The 18,592-nt window shown below is 53.8% G+C and overlaps 5 protein-coding genes across 5 annotated transcripts; 1 reads left to right on the top strand and 4 right to left on the bottom strand.

Moving 5' to 3' along the window:
- Positions 1-681: 681 nt before the first annotated feature.
- On the bottom strand, positions 682-2,805 carry QC762_611760 (uncharacterized protein). Its single transcript, XM_062892850.1, has 3 exons — positions 1,637-2,805; positions 988-1,579; positions 682-918 (listed from the first exon to the last, which is right to left on the bottom strand). Exons 1-3 carry the CDS (start codon positions 2,048-2,050, stop codon positions 875-877), a joined length of 1,050 nt encoding a protein of 349 aa, XP_062740122.1. The 5' UTR covers positions 2,051-2,805; the 3' UTR covers positions 682-874.
- Positions 2,806-3,678: 873 nt separating this feature from the next.
- QC762_611750 (uncharacterized protein) lies at positions 3,679-4,963 on the bottom strand (the record flags this gene model as incomplete). The annotated part of the gene is made up of 1 exon (XM_062892849.1): positions 3,679-4,963. The coding sequence occupies exon 1, from the start codon at positions 4,954-4,956 to the stop codon at positions 3,679-3,681; it is 1,278 nt and encodes a 425-aa protein (XP_062740121.1). The 5' UTR covers positions 4,957-4,963.
- Positions 4,964-5,165: 202 nt separating this feature from the next.
- Positions 5,166-10,563, bottom strand: PIN4 (Peptidyl-prolyl cis-trans isomerase pin4). Its single transcript, XM_062892848.1, has 4 exons — positions 8,680-10,563; positions 8,000-8,594; positions 7,109-7,936; positions 5,166-7,049 (listed from the first exon to the last, which is right to left on the bottom strand). The coding sequence occupies exons 1-4, from the start codon at positions 9,055-9,057 to the stop codon at positions 6,994-6,996; spliced, it is 1,857 nt and encodes a 618-aa protein (XP_062740120.1). The 5' UTR covers positions 9,058-10,563; the 3' UTR covers positions 5,166-6,993.
- A 1,217-nt stretch (positions 10,564-11,780) lies between these two features.
- Positions 11,781-15,139, bottom strand: HTZ1 (histone H2A.Z). Its single transcript, XM_062892847.1, has 4 exons — positions 13,647-15,139; positions 13,148-13,279; positions 12,192-13,071; positions 11,781-12,142 (listed from the first exon to the last, which is right to left on the bottom strand). Exons 1-3 carry the CDS (start codon positions 13,755-13,757, stop codon positions 12,883-12,885), a joined length of 432 nt encoding a protein of 143 aa, XP_062740119.1. The 5' UTR covers positions 13,758-15,139; the 3' UTR covers positions 11,781-12,142; positions 12,192-12,882.
- QC762_611710 (uncharacterized protein) lies at positions 13,736-18,540 on the top strand. The gene is made up of 2 exons (XM_062892846.1): positions 13,736-17,336; positions 17,393-18,540. Exons 1-2 carry the CDS (start codon positions 15,695-15,697, stop codon positions 18,439-18,441), a joined length of 2,691 nt encoding a protein of 896 aa, XP_062740118.1. The 5' UTR covers positions 13,736-15,694; the 3' UTR covers positions 18,442-18,540.
- The last annotated feature ends 52 nt before the right edge of the window (positions 18,541-18,592 follow it).

The following is an 18,592-nucleotide window of genomic DNA, read 5'->3' as shown; positions in this document are numbered from 1 at the left end:
GGATGGCATCACACCTGCACGGGTGCAACGTTGATTGAGGTAGGATCAAAACTTCACATTCCATTGCAAACCCCGGTATCTACCAGTGTTTCCATTTCGGAGAGCAGAGTCAAGTCGGATCGACATGAATTGGGGCGATCATCGTTCATGGTTGGGGACTTTTACCGTTCTGGCTTGCGGGCAAAACTAATCGAGCAAATTTAGGCAAAAGACCTTGATGCCTGGCGTCTTGGGCCAGTGTCTGAAGAAAGGAGACTAGGAGCATCTCCTAACTGAAGCATGTGAAGACCTGACAAAGTCAAAGGAAATATAAGGGAGCTCGATGTCCATCGCTCGCAGAAATAGGCACCGAACCTCCCAGTTCAGCTTTTCCAGCTTAGGAAGGAAGACATCAGCACTGTGTTTATATAGATTAAACTGGTTGCTTGGCACTTTTCGACCACGGCATCATGCTCGCCACATGAACACAATGCGGGCAAAGCGAATATTTGGGCTGCCCCCTGGTCCTGTCGACATTACTGGTGGGTCAAGTCACGACCAGCTACTGACTTGAAAAATTTAAATCGATGAACACGCAGATGTTCTGGAATGAGCCAGGCTCAAATTCCGGCGGTACATGTAATCAAACTACACACAATGGGGCACACCAGGGCAAGGAATGATTCACCACAGATGACAAGACGAGTGGGGAAGTGGAATAAAAGTAATACTATGTTTGTGTAAACTGATGCCGACTCCGCTCTGCCTGGCGTGCTCAACCACCCAACCAGACCACTCTTTTCAAAACAATGATGAACATGTAGAGTTTTCCAACAAGTCCATGGTCTTGGTCCTGTTCTCTTGAACACTAGGAAATCGCTGTCATTGCGTGATATTAAGCCTTGATGGCGACATCGCCCATCGGCATGGCCTTGAGCCCTGGTTGATGATATCATTAGCATTCATCTCTCTCAGACGTCTGTAAAGGGGGTGGGAATGAAAACTTACAGCCGTCGACGGGCTCGGGAGCCTGCTGCTTGATGTTGCAAGCGTTGTAAACCTCGGGAGGCTGGTAAGTAAGACCAGCAGCAGGGCAAGCACGGTTGAGGTTGCAGCCCTTGTCCATGGCACGCTGAAGAGTGTCACCTTCCCAGCCGAAGACGTAGTCACCGTGAGCGGCAGATCCGCCGAGGTTCATGCTGTAGACAAAGGCAGGGCCCGAGGTGGGCCACATGTTCTTATCACTGAAGTTGGTCACGTTCCACATCAGCTCGTACATGAGCTGAGGAAGCTTGACGGGGTGGCTGGATGGACAGGCGCCGCCGCCAGTGGCACCAGAGCCCTGGCCGTAGGCGACGTGGGACTTGTGGTCGGGGGTGTCAAGGTTCTTGCCGTCCCAGCAGTGGGGGAAGATGATGGTCTGGCGGATCATCTTGCAGCGCGGCTCCTGAGGGATGCCGACGGTATCAGAGCCAGTGCAGGGAGCACCGCCGATGAAGTTGCCCTCGTTGGTCGATGTCCAGCAGCGATGGCAGATGTTGGCCTTGGAAACCTTGCTGTCCTCGGTGTTGGCCGCGTTACCGGCAAGCATGCGGAAGCCCTAGATACCAGTCTTGTCAGTGATACAAATCCCTGGGCCCACGAGCACAGAACGTACAGGTCTGAAGGCGGTGGTCTTGCCGCTGGGAATATAGTAGATGTCGAGACCACCCTTGTTGATGAGCTGACCCTGGGGACCGCCGTTGCCGACTTGGGGAACGCGGTGATACGATCCGTTCTTGTGCTTGAAAAACATGACGGCCGTCCAGTAGTTGGACAGATCCTGGGGGAACGAGCAGGATGTGCAGGTCGATCTCTTGACCAAGTCATACTCGACTGGCTCCATGGTCAGGTTGAAGGAGTTACCACCAACGATCTGGTGAAGATGGGGAGTGTAGCGGACGCCGGGGTTGACGAGAGGATCGACACGGTCGACAACGAGCTGGGAGCAGGCGAACCGCAACATGTTCTGAGCGGCAACTCCGTTGGCCAGCAGCGCAAAGGCCGCGGTGAGGGTAGACCACGAATGCATATTGTCCCTTTGTTGATCCTTTGATCTGTCCCCCTTGTGTGTTGGTGTCTTGTCGTTGGGTGCGGGTGGCGGCTTGATCTCTTGCGAGGCTCAACCAGAGGAAGGTCTTACGCTCCTGGAGGAGAAAGAATGGAAAGTAGTATTCGTCGGTGACGAGAAAAGGAGAGGAGAGGCTCTCCAACCAAAGCAGGGCCGGCTGGGACTCTTTTATTTCTGATTTCCAGCCATGTCTGTTTGCCTGCTTTGGGCACGATGGCGTCGATGGCCCCGTCTCGACCGGGTAGAGTCTCTTCGAACTCTTTCAGGCTCCTGGCAAGTACTAACTGCCGATACTACAGAACTTGTTCTATGTTCTCTGATCATTTGGGTATAATATGAGTGATTGGTGGAGAAAGATTCGAGCTGTTATTGGACCCCTTGCCGTATTCGTCCACAATTGCCGGAGCTCCGGAATTGATGTCTTGTTGTTTGTGAAGGCTCTGTATACAGCCGGGTAAAATCAGGTGCAGCCGCCCCCCTTCTCCCACGTTGATTATCCAAGGTCACGCTGCTCACACGCAGCCGCCCTCGCTTGGTGTTGGGTACATTAAGAACCAGACAAGTGACGTATGGGAGGGCAGAACCAAACATTTCTAAATGGGGTTTGGGAATATAACGTGAAATACATCTGGGGTAAACATGGAGATGATAGGGAAAAGGGGGTGGGCACCATTTTCTGGGGTGCGGGGAAACTTGTCCCATTCGTTCATTTTCTCGTCTGTTCTGGGCCGCTTCGGGCCTTCCTGGCGTCAAGTAATCAAACACATGGTATGTATATATGCCATGTGCTGCGGCGGGCGAGGCGGCAAGTCGCTGTCAACCGACAACCGAGCAGTCACACCCTTCCATGTTCTGCCCCACAAGCCACGTTCTCTTCCTTCCCTTGAGTTTTATCCTTTGGGGGTTTGTCTGGATGGCGGTGCTACTCAATCTTCGGTTTCTTCCGACCAGGCCATCCGGGAAAACCGAGGTGCAGGAGGATGGCAGGCCATCCGAGCATCGAGATTCTGGGCATTAGCTGGTTCAACAGGAAAGAAAAGAAACTGCCGCTTTGTTCTCTGTGTTTTGTCTGTTGCCAATGTGGGGATATTAGTTACCCAGGCACTTCCACGGCACCAAGTTGTCAATTCTCGAGGGCAAACTCCACAGCCATCTAGACTTCTATGGAACCCCAGTGATATATGCAAATGAGCCCAAGCTGGGCATGACATTCATACTCGAAGAGATGGATAGACCGCCACTGTTACTGCGGGCCCAACGGCTGGTCGCTGGGTTCTAGGTCCCGAGTCGCTCTTTGCACAATGAGCTCGGTGCCCAAGTCTTTGAATTCCCCACGTGGCTTTTGATTTAATGTCTCACAATTTGTCAGACTCACGTCCTAGTCTCGCCGGAAGACCGCCCGTGTAAGCGAGCAGTCAACACTTTCTCCCACGTGGCAAAGTTGCTACTGGAAGATTCGGGGACCAGTTCTAGTTCCATTTACTCTTGCTCATAAACTACTGAGTTATGATGACTGCCGATCAGATGACGAAATGTATGCAGATAGAATCATGAAGAAACGTTTGCCTGGAAACCAGCAGAAGCCAGCATCAGGTAGATCCGCTCACCGTGTTAAGATTTTCTCTTTCCCTCATGGCCTCTTTCACTGCTTCCAACACCAATCCATGAACCCTTTGTGGTGCCGCCAGGAAGCCGAAATTTTGGCCCAACAGCCTCCCCTGGGTCAAATCGATATCTTTCCCATCAACATCCGTAATTTTGCCACCAACCTCCTTAAAAAGAAGCATGGCACCCGCATGATCCCATATTTTTGCCTTTCTCTCTCTCTTTTTGTATACCCACATCGTGGTGTTTGCTAGGCCAAGCGCAAGGCACACCCATCGATTTACCCATCCGAGAAGGTCGTTCCCCGGAAAGTCCATGCCCAGTCTTTCAGCTACCCTTTCATGCATCGTGTCAACTCCCGAGTCTAGACTCTGCCAGCAGGTCACACTCTTCAGTTCCTCGATTGCCGTGACTTGGCCTGCATGTTGAGGGACCCGTCTCGGCTTTTCGTCGTCTGTCTTGTTGAACAATGGTTCGACGAAAACCCCATGGCCTTTGACGCAGTAAATCACTGCCCCTTTCCCTGTTTTGTCCACAGACGCGTCATTTATCACCGCTGCCCCCCCCATGGCTCCCAGCGTCCAGTCCAAGAGCGGACAAGCAATCACACTCATGACTTCCTCCCTGCCCCGCCAACCTTCCCCTTCTGCCAACAAGGCAATATTGATGGCATATTGCTGTCCCTTGAGGAATGTCTTGGTGCCATCAATGGGATCAAATACCCACGTCCTTCCCTTCCCCTCGCCTTTGCAGAGGTCAATGACATCACACACATGATTCTCGTCTCTTGCCTCCCAGCCTTTTGCGACTTTTAACACGGCCGCAACCTTTTGCAGCAATCGAGGGTCTTTCCTCAGCTCGTCTGCCGATTCCTCACCCACTAGCCCATCGTCGGGGAATGCCTTACTGAGGGTGCCAGCCAGAAGGGCCTGAATGGCAAAGTCGGCCACAGTAACGGGGCTGAAGTCGCTTTTTGTTACCGAATCAACCTCGCTTTTCTGGTGAGTGAGAAGGAACCCAGATAAGACGGTCCGGCTGATCAAGGCAGCTTGGCGAGCTAGCCCAAGTGCGAGATTGAGTTCGTGGCGGAGTGGCGAATCCATTTTTTGAGCGAGCATGTGTGTGAGTGAGGATATGTCGTGACTCGAAAGAGGGGAATGTTTGCAAGACACCCCCTTATATGTGGGACCGACCCACTTTCCCATATATAACACGAGGAACTGCATCAAAAAATAAGAAGGGCCTTGACCATGTCGAGACATATTGGTCTTTACCTTATGGTATATATTTGAAGTCAATCAACGAGTGTTCTGCCCCCAAGGCCTCCTCCTACTAATGTTTAAAAGCTCATTGCCAAGCTTTCAAGGCTACCGAATTTCAAGGCTTGTTAACCGTGACATTAGTGGCCCAACCTTCTTTGAACATCCCCTTGCTGAGTAGCTGGCAGTCCCTACATTTTGTTGAAAAACCCTTCACGTGATAGCAATGTAGAGAGAAAAACGAACAGCCAACCTCATATTAGGTGACTAGCCCGGTAATTGCCCGACGCCTGAACAATTGGAGAACTCACAACGGTCTATCTACACAAGGACTCCAACACCAAGAGTGAAGGTATCCGCATATTTGATGAGAATGATGGAAATAAGCCAAGCCGCCAATATCTCGCTCCCAGCAAATAGAAATACTCATACTTCATAACCATGAACATCATTCTTGCTTGTGATCCCGATCCTTTTTTTTTGGCCCCATTTTCATGTCTCTTGGCTTGAACTGCGACAGCCAAATTCATTCGTGCCCCGGTCCCATCATCAACCGTCATCACCACCCATCATATCATGCCCAGAAAAGTTTGTCGCTGGTGGAAGGATAGTGTGATCATAGAGCCCTTGAAGTGCGCTCTTGAATCGTCTTTCTCGCAGCAGCCCACCCAAACCAAAGACAAACACAAACCACGAGAAAAGAAACATCAAGGCAAAAGACATATATTAAAGTAGACCGAATAAGTCAAACCAACAGTAACAGGAACCCAAATGCAGCTTTGCTGAAATAACATGGACCAAGTCAAACTTTTGTTATTTTCAACGACAACCTGTAGAAGATTTGTGCGCCACCATCCCCCCACCGGCGCTCATCACCATCTGGTCACCACATCATGCTGACATATGCAATGTCGTGTCCATTGTCAGGGACACACCTATATGCATCAAGAAAGGGTAGAAAAAGGGGCGTGGATAGTCACACCTGAGTGTGTCGTCTATTAGATGAGTTGCTTTTGCTTTTTCGTATGCCATAGCACCGGTTTTGTGCTCTTCTTGGCGGGCCGCACATTGAGTCGAAACAAGTAGTCAAGTGCCCTGCCCACCAAGCAAAGGGGTGGTATAGCTTTGCTGTAGCCATCTAGGACGTGACGTCGTAACAACCATAACATTCATAAAACAAGTGGTTGGTGGGGCAAACCCAGGACGCTTTGCGTCAGGGGAAAAGCCTTGGTGGGCGTCCAAGGAACCAAGGCAGCTCAAAGAAAAAGTAATCCTGGAATGCTGCCTTGCGGAGGTTTGCCTAATGCCAATCAAAAGATTGGCACAAAATTGGTCGCCCAGATGAGGTGTATAAAGTCTTCTCTGTATACCCAATTCGTTCATTTTCCCGTCTCTTTTCGTATTTCCATCGTCGTTCATTATCGGGAGAGCATAGCACAAAGGCTCGAAGGAGCGGCAACGTCGCCAATCATCATGGAGCTTGGGTACGAACCATGGACAGTTGAGGGAGGTCGAGGGAAAAAAAAAAGAGGAAAACCAGAGTCTTGGAAGGGCGGAAGACGTGCTTCTGAAACAATATTACAAGGCGTATGCTCGGCGGAGGCAGCAAGGGCGAAGAAGTGACTCTGTGCGGTTGTTGCGAGTGTATGTGTAGATGCGGATAGTTGTCTTTTTTTTTTGTTTTGCTGTTTTGCTTTGGTGTGTTGCAGGTCGCAATGATGGCGCCCATCCGTCCGTATTCCAACAAATTATTTTAATCCAACAACCGTGGCAGCTATTCAACCCACACGAACTTTGCTCAATCGATTTCTTCCAATGCCATCAGTAAAGGGGAGGCGAGGGTGGAAACACGAGAACTCTCTGACCATCCTGAAGCGGCGGCCCAGGAAGAAAATGGGAAGGATAGCGAATGTGAGGTAATTGTTGGGCCTGCGGTCGGCTCTGCTGTGCGGGCAAGCCGGAGGGATACGACGCCCGGTTGGCTCGTTCCAGATCAGCACGCCGAACATACACACAACTGGCAGGTGCACGATTCCGCTCCTATTGGAACCTGGCCGCGGAAGTGGTTGCCGAACGCACCGCGGTATCTGAAGACTCTGCAATAAAAAGTTAGTCAATGTGGTGTTCAAAGAGCTGGCCAGCAAAGATCACGTACCGCTTCCCCGTTGCATGTGGCCATTGGTCCGGCCGCGGGCAGCAAAACCGGCCATGCCTTCACCCCAATCTCCATTTGGGCCCAGTGGCTGACGTTCGGGAATGCTGCGGGTGCTGGACCCGTTCATCACGGGCCGCTGGCTGCCGATGGCGCCAGGTGCGTCCCGAGGGCGCAGTCTGTTGCTGCCAAAGTTCTCGCTCAATGTCATGCCACTGAGGTCCGGGATCAACATGGAGGGATCATTGTTGGAGTTGGTACCCGGAGTCGTGGGTGTGGTCAATGAGCTGTTCTGACCGGCAAGATTGGCGCTGTACTCTCCGTACTGAGCTACACTGCCAGTTTGAGGAAACCCTGTCGAGGACAGGGAAGGGCTGGGCGTGTACGAACGCAGGTCGGCAAACGACTTGACGCCGCGGAGCGCATTTAGCCCACCATCTGGGCTGTCCGGAAGCTCTAATGTCGGGCCATGACGGCTAGAGCGGCCCATGGTGGCATAGTGGCCTGGTCCACTGTTCCGGGTCTCAGCAAAGTCGATGGTAGCAGCACGGCTCAAACCACGGCGGTGGGCATCGGCCGACACACCCGGCAGGTTGTGCACGAGGGACGCAGGTGGCGCGGACTCTTTGAGAACGTGCAGCTGTCTCTGCGGCCCCTCGCCAACCGAGCGATGCTCCAACCCCATATTGTGCGCGAGAATGTGGACGGTTCGGCGCTGATGCGGTGTAATGGTAGAGGGGAAAACCAGGATTTCACGGTTGGGATCGTTGCGGAACAGGGTAAGCTCCGTGTAGAACTGCAGAGTGTCTGGATTGTTGAGGTCCACATCCCCTGCAATGGATGCTGGGTTAGCTGATGCCGAGAGCTTCATTGTTGATTTTGTCGTGGACTTACGCAGCGGCGAAGTGCGGGATCGGGTGCTGTGGGCGGCATTTAGAGAGTGCATCGAGGACTGGTGTTGCAGTGTTAGGGGCTGGTGCTGCTCCTCTAACTGGCCTCTCTTCTCCCGCTTCTCGCGTTCGATCCTCTCCCTTTCGTGCTCTGGCAGCATCTTCTTGTACTCGACTCTCAGCTTGCGGCCCTGAACCTCGTATCCGTTCAGCTGCTCAATGACAGTCTGTGTGTCGAGAGGGCTCTGGAAGTTGGCAAAGGCCAGTCCCCGGAAAATGCCGTTGTCAAAGTGGTAGTTGAAGGCATATGGCTGGGGTAGTCCCAGGTCCGACATGATGGATGTGAGCATTTCCTTGCGAACATTGAACGGGATGTTCTTGATGACAATGGCGGTCGGAATCAGGTCGCTAGACATGGACTTGGCATCGTGACGAGGGTCGTACATGCCATTCGCAAAGCCATGCCGCTCGGAGCCATAGCCATCACCACTAATCATCCCCATGCTCTGGCTGTTAAAGTTGGCCATGGCCGAATACTGTGTTGAAGGGGTGTTGAGGGCCTGACTCCCCAGACCTTGCTCGCCGCTCATGGTCCATTCCTGTGGAAACAAAAAAGCAAAGTCAGTAAAAAAGATCACAATATCTAGCTGCGCGTGTGAGATGTGGCTGATGAGTTGGACGAACCGTGGGCAGAGCTGCTCTGCGAGAGGCACTCGGCCGAAGCCTGCTGTCGCCCATTGCTCCGTTCACCGTGTTGGCACCGTTGTACGCCCATGCCTGGGCATTGCCAATATAGCTGTCGGTCGGGAAGCCTGGTGTTGGTGGTGCTCTGTGTTGTTGTTGCTGTTGTCTGAAAGAGTTGCTTTCGTAGGGGTTGAAGCGGTCCTCGGCAGGAAATAGAGAGGCAGACCCCTGGGTGAAGGAGTCTATCTGGTGGCGCTGCTGAGGTCGCATGGCGCTTGGGAGTCCGGAGACGGTGTTGAAGCCCGTCCTGGACGAGATGGGGGAGGACCGTGTTGGCTGCTGCGCATAGCCGCTGTAGTAGCCCGATTGCTCGCTCATTTTTGCCCGAAGACTAGCAATCGCGACAGTTAGCGCGAAGATCCAGCAAGACAGAAGCCAAGCTTGGGAAAAGGTGACGTTTGCGAGACAGCGGGATCGAGGCTCGGCCTCATGCGGCACACGATGGGAATGGGACGGCGTCGGGCTCTGACACTGCGAGTCGAGAGACCCAGCGTGGCTCGGGGCGGTCGATCGGATCGGTTCGCTTGACGGACGATGCGAAGGGTGAAGAAGGGGATAGCCGAAGACCGAAAAGCCAAAAAGGCTGCAGAGTTTTGCAGGTGGAGTTTTTGGTGTGGTTTTGGGCGGTGATTTTGTGGTTCGCAATGACACGGGCGAGGTGATGGTAAAGACTCGATCGTCCGTCGGGACGATGGGAGGGGGGGGAAAAAACTCGTGAAAAGCAAATCGCTCTCTCTCACCCACTTTCGTCTGGTCTCCCTCTCCCTCTCTCTCAAAAATCCCCACAGTGCGGCGGGCAGCAGCGGAATAGCGGACAGACAGCCAGACAGCAGCGAGCAGGGCTAGATCAGAGACAGAGGCACCTAGAGAGGCAAAAGTGGAACAGAGACAGACGACAACAGACAGGGCAAGAAGACGGCGACAGCAGTGGAAGCGTAACTCGAAGAAAAAAGGGAACGGGAAAGGTCTATGTCATCACGTCGTCTGCTGGCGGTGGTAGTCGTAGGTTTCGCTGGGTTGACCAAACCGAAAAAAGATTGGAGAGCGGCGGATTGGGTTGGAGGAAGAGATGGAGAGGCGACCCGAGATGGTGGCAGCTGCGCTTGTCAGAAAAGTCAACTCGGACGCTGTTGCTGGGGACCTCTTTTTCTGTGGCGGTGAATACAAAAAACAGGCGATCCAGAGGGTGGGGAGGCAGTCGGCCACAAAATAGTCCCATGAGGCTAAAAAGGGTGAAGAGACCAGGCCAGCGGGAGGGAGCGAGAATGGATACAATCGTCCCGCCTTTTTATGGCCCCACCACATCCAGCGTGCCAAGCGCAAGCTCGTCCCCATGGCTTGCACCTTCTTCATTTTCCCCCCTTCCAGGTTGGATGCATTCAGATTGTCTTCTCTTTCCCCCCCATGCTAGATGCCCATCTCTATCCACTCCCGTCGCCATTTTTTGTTGCTTCTTTCTCTCGTACAAGATGTGCCTTGCCGCCCTCCCCGCCGTCAAGTTCCAGGTTCTGCCGCCCGGGTCCTGAATGGATGGATGCTTCTGTCAGAGCGTCTTGTGGCCCTGCCATTGGCTCCCCAGTGCTCGTCATTGGATGCAAGGCAACAAAGCCCTTCCACTGGTCGAGAGCCTGTATGGGCGTGCCTCCTATCCTCGATGTTTTATGCCCGGGGCATCCATGGCCGTCACATGATGCCTCCCACGCCGACCGACTCCCTCCCGTCCTCTTTCTCCCCTGTGTGCCTGTCAACACTCAACAAGGGGGCTGATCTCGGAGCTGAACCCGGCAGAATAAAAGAACCCCTTTTCTCCTGATTCTAGCGCTGGCCGTTGCTTGCGGGGCCGCTGGAGTCGTCATCTCGGAAGGGTCCCGCAGTGTTTGCTTGTGGGTATCGTCTACAGTGTATCCCGACGCTTGGATCTACTGTGCAAGCCGACGCCTGCTCTCCTAATCTCGCCAACACGACCCTGATGCCGACCACCGCCGACTGACACCTCTGGCCGTTGTGACCTCATCTCATCTCACCGTGACGTGGGTTCACTTTACAAGCTGCCACCCTGTCAGGGACTGAGCCAGATGGCGGCCGAGAGGCCATCGTCACACACATGGTTGCAAGTAACCTTGTGTCTGCGACTGACCATCCGAAAATAGCATTGTATTAGTGCCTGCCGCCGCTGTTAGAGACAATTCCTAAGTGTTTTCTTGAAAGAAGTCTTTGACTCTTTGTTCTTTCAGCGCCGAGTATCTAGATTCTAACGTGGTGTAGGTAGTGGTGTCGATGCTCTGCTACAGCTGGGCCAAGTGTCGACACAAAGAGGCCATGCAGTATTTTTGGAATCAACCAAAACTAGAATGTTGTTGTCTCTGTTGTTCAAAGTCATGGCCATTTCTTTGATCCACGGCGTGTCAAGTAGCGGGTGCTGCTCCCGTTTTCAAACCAGAGCTGGAAACCAACCCAAGCCAGAACCTCACTTGTTACTTCCATTTTGTCTTGACACTGAAAAACTAATAGGCCTAGCATCTCTCCTGTCAAGCCCACGCCCACCGCTTTCACGAACTGGTGCTTGTCTCAAATCAAAGACGATGATTGGAATGCTCCCAGCAATCCTCCCGCCCACCCCTCCTCGAATACCCTCACCACCAGTCACCAACTTCATCACTTCCCTTCCTCCCCCTCCAAGCCCCCAAAGATGGAAATGGCGCTGTCACAACTGCGGCGCCAAGTACCGTATTACCACCACTCGCCGCTGCCTGGCTTGCTCGCATTACTTCTGCACCACTCACCTCTCCCGTCGTCAAGCCCAACCCCAATTCTAAGCGCCCGAAGCAGCTTCAAAAGCGACGGGGCAACCGAACCTGTGCCTCCACGTTTGACTATTCTGGCTGGGCGCGTTACAACTCCTGGCGTCGCCTGGCCTTGTCTTCTCCCTCGTCTTCAACTTCCTGCACACCGGCAAAGCTGGCAGCGGAATCTTATGTTACCTTTCAGCCCACCCCGCTGTCTTTTTTCTCCCCTGCCTCGGATGACGATGATGAAGACGGCGCTGAAATAGAAAAGATACAGTGGCCCCCCATCAAGACATCTAGTCACAGGCAGAGGGTCGTCCTGGCCAAAGAACGCCTGTATGTCAACAAGAAGCACGGCTGCTTCTTGCACTGCGACTACCCTTCCGAGTGCCGGCATATGATCTTTGAGGCTTATGAATAGGGAAGGGTAACGTTGACTCGAGACAACGAAAATGGTTACAGGTGGGAGGCTGTTGATCCGGGTCCCGAGCCCGAGAAGCAAGACACCGATACGGTAATGACGTTGTTCTGAAAGCATCCAGCTCAAGACAGGCGAAGTAGGTGGCGATCTAGACCAGCCGAGACGGCTAACGGGAGCAGGGTACAATGCCGTGATGCTGCTGTCGGAGTCAGCATAGCACAGCAACTAAAAGAGGATGGAATCACCTAAATGGTACAAACTACCTATATATTACCCTCCAGACGTCGTCAACCCTAGCATTAAGACACATGAGCAAAGAAATTTGACCAATAACAGACATTCACATAGCAGTGACAATTGAAATACTGACAGGGGCGTAGTAAAAGCATCCATCTGGCACCACGTGGACCCCAGGGTCCTGGCTTCGCTACCTAAGATAACCTCTCCTCACCATTATCCTGCTCTGTATTGTTGTAGCATATCGAGGTGTTGCCCAAGCGCGCGCGCGCGTGTGTGTATGCAGGACCAAAGGATCAGCACCGTTTCCCACTGGCATTTCCCTCTCCCTTCCCACCCGTCCTGTCATGGGTCAGAGCTCATCACTGTTCCCAGATAATGATGACAAACGAGGTTGGCTTGTGTGTCGTGGAAAGACCACTGGGAGACCTGCCTGTATTGCACAGTCTGCTGGCAGCCAGCCCTCTACCTCGGTCACTAGTGTCCGCAGGCTTCCGACATTAAAGGAAAATAAAAATCCACCAGATATCAGTATCCCGGTGCAGCAAACAAATTAAACCCGCATCCCTCAAAATTGACACCACCCTATCATCGCACGTGCTGCTACAACGGCCGATTCATCAGTTAAACGTATGTTGCACTTGTTTTGCAAATACAGTGCCCAAAAGAAAATTTGTCGGGTCCGAGAGGGACTTGTTTTTATGCCTCGGCGGCCTTGGCCTTCTTCTTCTGCTCCACCTTGAGCAGAAGGGCGCGGTTGATGTGTGGGAGAACACCACCGAAGGCGATGGTGGCACGGATCAGGGTATCGAGCTCTTCGTCACCACGGATGGCGAGCTGGAGATGGCGGGGAGTGATACGCTTGACCTTGAGATCCTTGGCAGCGTTCTAAATTCAAAGAGATAAAGTTAGCCCAGGCTCGAGGCGGACAGACGAGGAGGTGGGTTGAGATGGGACAACGTACTCCAGCAAGCTCGAGAACTTCGGCAGTCAAGTATTCCAGTACGGCAGTAACGTAGACAGCAGCCTTGGCGCCGACGCGCATCTTATTTTGGGTGTTTTGCTTCAAGAAGCGCTTCACACGGCCGCAGGGAAACTAAAGAATCTGGTGTTAGCATGCTGGCGTCAACTGCGAGGCGGGGGAACCCCCAAGAACAACAAAGAAATTGCCATAAGCATCAATGCAATGCGACAAGGTCTGGCACCGGTTTGAGGGTAGACCTTGTGCCTGACCTGACAGTAGCGGGCAGGTAGGCGCAATGCATGTGCAGAGCACCGCCGAGGTGGACAAGGTGGGCACGACATTGGGCGATGGGGGAGGGCAAAAACAACAGCTAGGTCCGGAATGCGCGGCAGACGCGTGCTCATGATAGCTCACGGAGCAGGTCCCAATGCGGGCAGCGGGAGGGGGTCGACGACGAAATGGAAGAAAAAGAGGCCAGCTTCAGCGGGACGCGACATACCTGCAGACCGGCGCGTTGAGAATGGCTCTGCTGCTTCTTGGAACCCTCAATACCGGATGTCTTGCCACCAGAGCTCTTGCCGCCCGAGGACTTTCCTTTTCCGCCAGCCATGGTGATGATGAAGTGTTGTGATGTGCTGCGAGGCGCGGGGTGTGCGGTGTGCGGTGTGCAGATGGGCAGGCAAAAAAATAGGCGGTAGCGCTTTGATTGATGGGAGCTGTGTAATCGAAGAACAGGACGGGAATGGGAACAACAAGATCGTGGGGTTGGTGGATGGATTTGTTGTCGGGTGTTTTTCTCGCGACGGGTGTTGTTGACGAGTCGAAAAATCAAAGGCTCCCCCGGCCGTCGCTGATGATGCTTCTGATGTGTTGCTGGTTTGTTTGCTACCCCAGGTGCTGTAGCTGCCAGTGTTCAGCAGAAGCTCCCGCAAACTACAGCTACCACGGTACCTAAGGTAATAAGCGAGCCTTGTGCACCTGACCCGCCCCTCCAGCCTTCTGTTTTGTGCACACCCGGTCTTGTGCAAAGTTTGTTCCAGTGACTACCACCAGCTGCCAGCTGTCCGGCAGCTGACCGATCATTGAACGGCAAGTTCCGGGCATCTACCTCTTGGGAGGGGAAAAGGGGAAGCCTGCCTGCCTGTGCTGGACTGGCGAGAGAACAGCAGGGACTGCTCAAGACATTCCAGAGACACCACGGCATGAAATCTCCCGCGGTGTCCTACAGGTCGAGTCTGCAGAGAAGCGTCGGGTCGGGCTGAGTTGTGTGTCGCTCAGAGAACCTGGTGTGTGTGCCTGGCTGTTTGCTAGCACTGGGCAGACACTCGCAAGGTTGACCGTTGAACCAACCATGCTGGTCAGTCAGGAGGGGGTAAAAAGACAAAGAGTCTCCAAGAAACATGTGAGGAGCACCATCTCGAGGTGTCTGCAATCTCTGCGAGAGTTGCGGCGGTGGTCGGAATGGCGGCTCAAACTTGGTCTGACTGTCGATTTGGGACGGGCATTGAAGATGTTGTGATGTGATGTCGTTGTTGATGGACCCACCATCCTACTTGCGCTCCAGCCTCCAGCCACCTCCACGCCAAGAAAGCTGTGCACAGTCCCCGCCAGGCCGTGGCTGATCTCTGTGGTTGCCTCTTCCTTCTTGCTCCCTCACAGGTCCCTTCTGTTTGGTTTCATGATCGCTTCCTACTTCTGACAGCTTGGTTATGCGACATTACGGGATGAGCCACCTGGTACCTGACCATCGAGTTTGATGTTCCCCCAGTCAGCGCAACATGATGCTGGATTACCCGACCCGAGAAGGCTCACGTTGCGCCTACTTTTACACAGCAACAACGAATGCGGCCAAGGAGGTTTGTAAAGATCAGGACTAGTGTTCTTATCGGAAAATCAACAGCACCTGAGCAGCACCCTGAGAAAGGGCAATCACAACCAATCGACTGGGAGCAGACGACAACATGGCTGGAAACTTCAAGTCTGAGGTTGAAGTTTGGCAGACCCAATGCACCAGAGCCAATGATGCACCCGCCCGGCGGAGTTAAAAGGCACTGCCACGCTGCCATACATTCTGCCTTGATGGGTTGCACTCCCCCCTGTAGTTTGGGTCGAGGCTGGGCCGCAGAAACCCCCGGTCCCTTCCAAGCAGCTTCTCATACCCGCCAGCCAGTGCCTCTTCAGTTATTCCCATCTGTGGCGCATCAGCGGCAGCCCATGGGAGGCCCGCCCCTGACCTCACCACGCTGGGTGCGAACGGCATCCCACCACCGCCTTGCGCTTGCTGGATAGACAAGTTCAAATAGGAATCATGTCTGGGTTGTGTTACGGGTTCCTCCCGTCGATGCCCGGGCAGACTGTGTGGTTGTGTTGCCAGATGCAATATTAGCTGCAGCCGTGTCCTACCAGTTCCCAGTTCACACACAAACAACACAATCTGATATAGCACGACGACGTTCATTCCGACGAGGAAGCCCGCATTCTACACCTGACCTATCGTCAACCAGACTCTACACACTATAGGGCCCCGGCCCTTCAACCTTGCGTATAATGGAATCTTTCACCTCACCAGCAACACGAGCTGCAACCGCCACCCACGACGCATCTTCCGTCACAGCAGCAGCAATATCAGCAGCAGCAAAGAATATCAGATCCGGTACAGATTCTTCAGTCAAGGAAACCCTTCCAGACCGGCCGCTTCGGGTAGGCTTTCAAGAGGATCAACCCATTCCCATTCGTACCATCAAGGACACCATCGCCGAGCGCCGTCAGCCGGAGAGGCGAGACTCATGTGAGAGGTTTCAGTTGAACTTCCAACAACGAAGGTCAAACACCGGCTGGTCTGTGGCCTCTGGATTAACTGCCGCTTCAACTGTCACCGACATCACCGAGCCCGAAAGTCCTGATGCCATTGACGAAGAAACGTTTGATGTTGAATCGGTGCTGGCATCATCACTTCCCTACCCTCACGGCTCTCCATCTCGCTCTATCGCTTGCTCTTCATTACCGACAAAGCCTCTGGCTCCTATCGATACTGACAGATCCTCTTCATTTCGCCAACGCCAGCCAGTCAGTGACATTCTGCCATCACCTCGGAAAGTGCATTCGGATCGGCCATACCAGAGGAGTTCAGACTTCATCACACATCCTCCACCTATCGAGAAACAAGCTGGATCGATTACGGATGACGCGGCGAATCCAGACCTCAGGGCCGCTTGCGACATAGTTAGCAAGGAGGACGGCGATAACAACGAGCCGGCACAGCAACGGGATGAGTTATCTTCTGAAGCAGATGGAGGCTGTCCGTCCACACCGGACGGATTCCATTCCTCGGCAGATGAAAATACGCCAGATTCTCTGAGCGACGTAGAAGTGGACGACAACTCGGTGCAGGATTTCCTCGACAGAGCCCTCAAGCATGTGTTTGGTGTCGAGCTCTGTGAACTGAGCCAAGGCACCGCGTCAGCGGCTTACCAATCGGTGAGTTACTGTCTCGACGAACTATCATATATCGTCCGGTCCGGTAGCCGGCATTTCGCCGACTCTGCCGTCCCGCCAGTGAACGAGGCAGCTCGCAGTCATGCAGGTTTCAACAGCACTCCTATCCAAGGCACGGCCGACACAACTGGCTATGGCGGCACATCAAGTGGCCAGGGCAGTCGTAAAAACCACAACGGGACGAAAAAAAGACTCAGTGGGGGCCTCGAAGGCGGAGAGGAAGAAGAAGACGGGGATGGCGACGAGGGAGATGATCGCCAGGGCGGTGGCGGTAAGCGCCAAAGAATAACGGACCATGGTCACGGCCAAAACTTTAGCTGTCCGTTCCGCAAGAGAAACCCCATCAGATTCAACGTTCGAGACTTTCAGAGCTGCGCGGTACAGTCCTTCCCCGACATCCCTCAGCTTAAACGGCACATCAAGAACTTCCACCGACAAAACTCGATACCGCCGTTTATGTGTCCGCGATGCAAGGAGGATCTAGGAAGCCACGTGGACTTGGTCGCCCATTCGGCCGTAGAGATACATCTCATGTGTGAAGTACGGGATGTGCCATCAAGTCTGGACCCCGAAGACGGCATCACGCCACAGGTGGAGGAGGTTCTCAATGGGAGAAAAGCAAACTCAAAGGTGGACTGTTGGGATACGCTCTGGGACGTGTTGTTTGGCACGGAGGAAGGGATCCCTGACCATAGTAAGCACCCACAACTACTCAATTTTGGTGTGATATAGTTACTAACGCCTGGTAAGATTTTGTGCCCCCTACAGAATTGGATGAGGTGCATGCCGAATTCAGGAAGCCGTCCTCCCGCGATGAACTCAGGCAGCGGCTTGCGACGGAGTTTCCTCTCCACGACCCAGACCTCCTGCTCAGCCTCTTCAACGAACACATCGATTCTGTTGTGGACACCTGCCGCTTACGGACAAGCCAACTCTCTGGGCGGCCAAGACGGACCCGCAACCAGGGCCCTCGACAGCCAACAGCAAGCCCTCAGCGGGCGAGAAGAGCTAGCCACACAGCACCCCTCCATCAGATTCAGAGCAGAGACACACTGGGGAGTAACGGCCAAAGCGGCGGGGCGTCCTCGACGCATGGCACGCCCATCAACAACGATTCGTCTTGGCCGAGTCCCAGCCAGCCGCCGTTGATGTCGTATGCGCCGTCACCGGGAGGCTATGGACAGGCCGTCAGTCCGGGAGGATTGAGTGACACCAATGTGGCATCCCTTCTCCCGGCACAAGTATCAAGGCGTCAGCTTGGTATCACTGTGCCGGCTCCGACAGCGCGGCAGGTACAGCGGCCAACATTTGGCGCGCCGCTTCTGGGGACCTCCGGAGGAACAGATGGGAGTGCCTCCCACCATATGCGGGTGCCTTCGGGGGACTCGGGGATCAGCTTCGACACGGCTGCGGCAGCCGGCTATCTCTTGCGGCAGCAGCCGGGTGTCAATCTTGTCCCGAACCACTTTTTTGGCAGCACGAATCTTCCAGTGCGGCAGCAATTCCAACATGGCATCAGACGCGCAGGTGGTTTCCAGGGAGGCAGCGCGAACACACTTAGCCTTGATATGGACCAGGTGTATCAGCAGCAGCAGGGGCCATACCAGCATCACATGCAGCATGCGCATGCGCAACAGCTACAGCTACAGCCACAGCAGCTGCAGATGCCGGGACAGGGGAAGTCACCCATCAGCCCGCACTCGGCCATGACGGTGACAGCTTCATCGCCAGGAGGGTTCTTTGGGAGTTATGAGCTGGGGCCAGATCAGACAAACCTGGGACAACAGTATCCACATTAACAGTGATCGGAGTTTGGGAATAAGGTATTTGGATGTCATGTAGAAAATGTAGGAAATGCGGAGTAGAAAGGCCAATCCAAGAAGATCTCTGTACTTTCGCCACTTGCTTCTGTGTAACGTACGGGTGTCGGGGTGTTTGGTGTTTTGGTGT

The sequence above is a fragment of the Podospora pseudocomata genome, chromosome 6, assembly GCF_035222375.1.
Source record: "Podospora pseudocomata strain CBS 415.72m chromosome 6, whole genome shotgun sequence".
Taxonomy (NCBI): domain Eukaryota; kingdom Fungi; phylum Ascomycota; class Sordariomycetes; order Sordariales; family Podosporaceae; genus Podospora; species Podospora pseudocomata.
This window is presented reverse-complemented; position numbering and strand designations above follow the sequence as displayed.